The 2,367-nt window shown below is 49.1% G+C and overlaps 1 protein-coding gene across 1 annotated transcript; it reads right to left on the minus strand.

The window, feature by feature from the left end:
* Positions 1 to 533: 533 nt before the first annotated feature.
* Positions 534 to 1,930, minus strand: LOC123103273 (CAX-interacting protein 4). Its single transcript, XM_044524804.1, has one exon. It carries the CDS (start codon positions 1,829 to 1,831, stop codon positions 722 to 724), a length of 1,110 nt encoding a protein of 369 aa, XP_044380739.1. The 5' UTR covers positions 1,832 to 1,930; the 3' UTR covers positions 534 to 721.
* Positions 1,931 to 2,367: the final 437 nt, after the last annotated feature.

Here is a 2,367-nt window from a genome sequence, read left to right on the forward strand (position 1 = left end):
GGGTCATCTATTTTGGAACGGAGGGAGTATTTTAGAGTGTAGATTCACTCATTTTGCTCCGTATGTAGTCCATGTTGGAATCTCTAAAAAGACTTATATTTAGAAACAAAGGGAGTAGTATAGATCATCATCTTCAACTCAAAACCAATTATATAGAGAGCTACCATGTCTGCAACAATAAATCAGCTGACATCAAATCAGACTTTTAGAAATGTTGACCAAATATATGTGTCAGTACCGATTTTACTACGTGTCTATGGCACATGAATTTGCAGGAAAACTGAAATACAAGCATAGAAACATCTGAGTTCTGCATAAACCTGCATAAGTTATCCCACCCAATAGCCTTTTACCACCTGATTACTGAAGAGCTTTATACAAGGCCAATCTTGATATAACTTCCTGCTTTACAGGCTCCATTACTGCAATATTATAGTTATGATATGCTAAAGCTACCTTGCAATACTACATAGAAATGACAAAAGCCTGAGTAATACTACTTGAAAGATTCTTATTAAATATGCACAAATTACTGATTTCAAGGCAACACCATTTATGCATATATGGATAGTTCAGCCACTGACAAACAGTAATACGCAAATATGTTACACATATTAAGAATCATGCTTAAAATGCAACAACCATTTGACAAGACAAATAACAAAGGACAAGCACTGTTGCAAACACCGATGAGTACAATTTACCGCTTCAGCGCTCCTCTTTAGCCCCTCTTATGCTCCCTGCTCTTCTCTCCAGAGCGACTTGCCCCCTGCGGACAATGTCGCTCATCCTCACCCAATCCATGGCTTTCTGACCTCTTGTGGCTCTTCTGTTTACTGGATCGCTTCCTTTCATGTGGGGATTCGCTCCCATCACTGTCACTACCAGATGCATCCCTCCGGTGATGACGCCTCTTATGGTGGCGGTGATGCCTCCTCTCTTCCCCTCCAGATTCATCATCCTCTGATGAGTCATCCTTCCGGCGGTGCGTCCTCCGCCTCTTCCTATCTTTCCTACTCTTCATGTGCCTCTTCCTGTCAGAGTCACTCTCGCTATCCTCATCTGAGGATCTGTGCTTCTTCCGCCTATTCTTCTTCTTGTCCTTGGTTCTCTCCTCCTCCGAATCGTCCTCACTGTCACTCTTCCTGCTCCTCCTGTGCTTCGATCTTCCCCTGCTCTTGCTCTTATGGCGGCTTGTCTTCTTGTCCTCCTCCCCTGACCGCTTCCCTCCACGGCTCTTGGCACGCTCCCGTTCAGCAATTATCTTCTCCAGCTCGGGATCAATATCAGAATCAGAGGAATCGCTGTCAATCTCATCCTCATCTTCCTCGTCAGAACCCTCCTCGTCAGCGTCTCTGGCACCAGAGGCTTTCTTCGTGATCTCCTCGAACTTGGCCTTGGCCTGCGCGGCGGACAGCATGCCAGCTTGGATGTCGTCGTCCATGGCAAGCTCCTTGACAGAAAGGAAGTTGCGGCACTGGAAAGTGAGATGGCCAACACGGCCGCACTTCTTGCAGGCGCCCCGGGTCTCGTCGGAGTTGGATCCGGTGACGCGGGCGAGCGCGAGGAGGCCCTGGAAGCTGGTGTAGGCGTTCTCCGACGAGGCCCCGGGGTCCGAGGAGGGAGGCGCGGCGGCTTCGGCGGCGGCGTTGGCTGCCGCGGCTGCGGCGTTGGCGGAGACGGAGGAGGAGGGGGCCTGCTGCTTGTTGTTCTCGGGGGCGTAGGGGTCGTAGCCGATGGCGCTCTGCCAGATGCCGTGCGTCTGCAGCGCCGCGCTGCTGTGCACGCGGTTGTTCGCCGGCATGCGAACGCGCCCCGCCGTCGCCGGCATCTTCGGTAGCCGGGGTTAGGGTTAGGGCTCGGTGGGTGGGTGGGGAATCGGGGATGTCTTTCGATCGACGAGAATCGGGTGGAGGTCAAAGAGGAGTGGCCGACTCGTGTACTACTCTCTGGACAGATCTATAGGCGTCATATGCGGATGGGCCGACGTGGAGTTAGGCCGAATTCTATTTGGGCTTGTATAACGTGCCAGACCGCTCTTCGCATTTAGGCCCAGTTCAGTTCATAGGAAATGAGCAGAAATAAGAAATTCCACAGGAACACTGTTCTATAGTAAACACTAGCAAATATGCCCGTTCGTTGCAACGGGAGAAAAATAGCTTTGTGTTGTCCTACTAAAAAACACAATGCGCCAATCGAAAGAATGGGGACATAATAGAACTTTCCAGAATTCTTGAGCACCAACGTTGACCGGTTTGTCCAAATTTGAATAATCATTGAAGACACATAGAATTGGTTGAAAAATGAAATGATACAAAGTTCATTACCATTCAATAAAATGGCGCATTTCTTTTCACTTCAAGTTTA

Source organism: Triticum aestivum, chromosome 5A (genome assembly GCF_018294505.1).
Source record: "Triticum aestivum cultivar Chinese Spring chromosome 5A, IWGSC CS RefSeq v2.1, whole genome shotgun sequence".
Classification (NCBI taxonomy): Eukaryota; Viridiplantae; Streptophyta; class Magnoliopsida; order Poales; family Poaceae; genus Triticum; species Triticum aestivum.

Bases quoted from the DNA above. Each gene is read 5' to 3' on its own strand.
- LOC123103273 (XM_044524804.1), bottom strand. From the start codon at position 1,831: ATGCCGGCGACGGCGGGGCGCGTTCGCATGCCGGCGAACAACCGCGTG.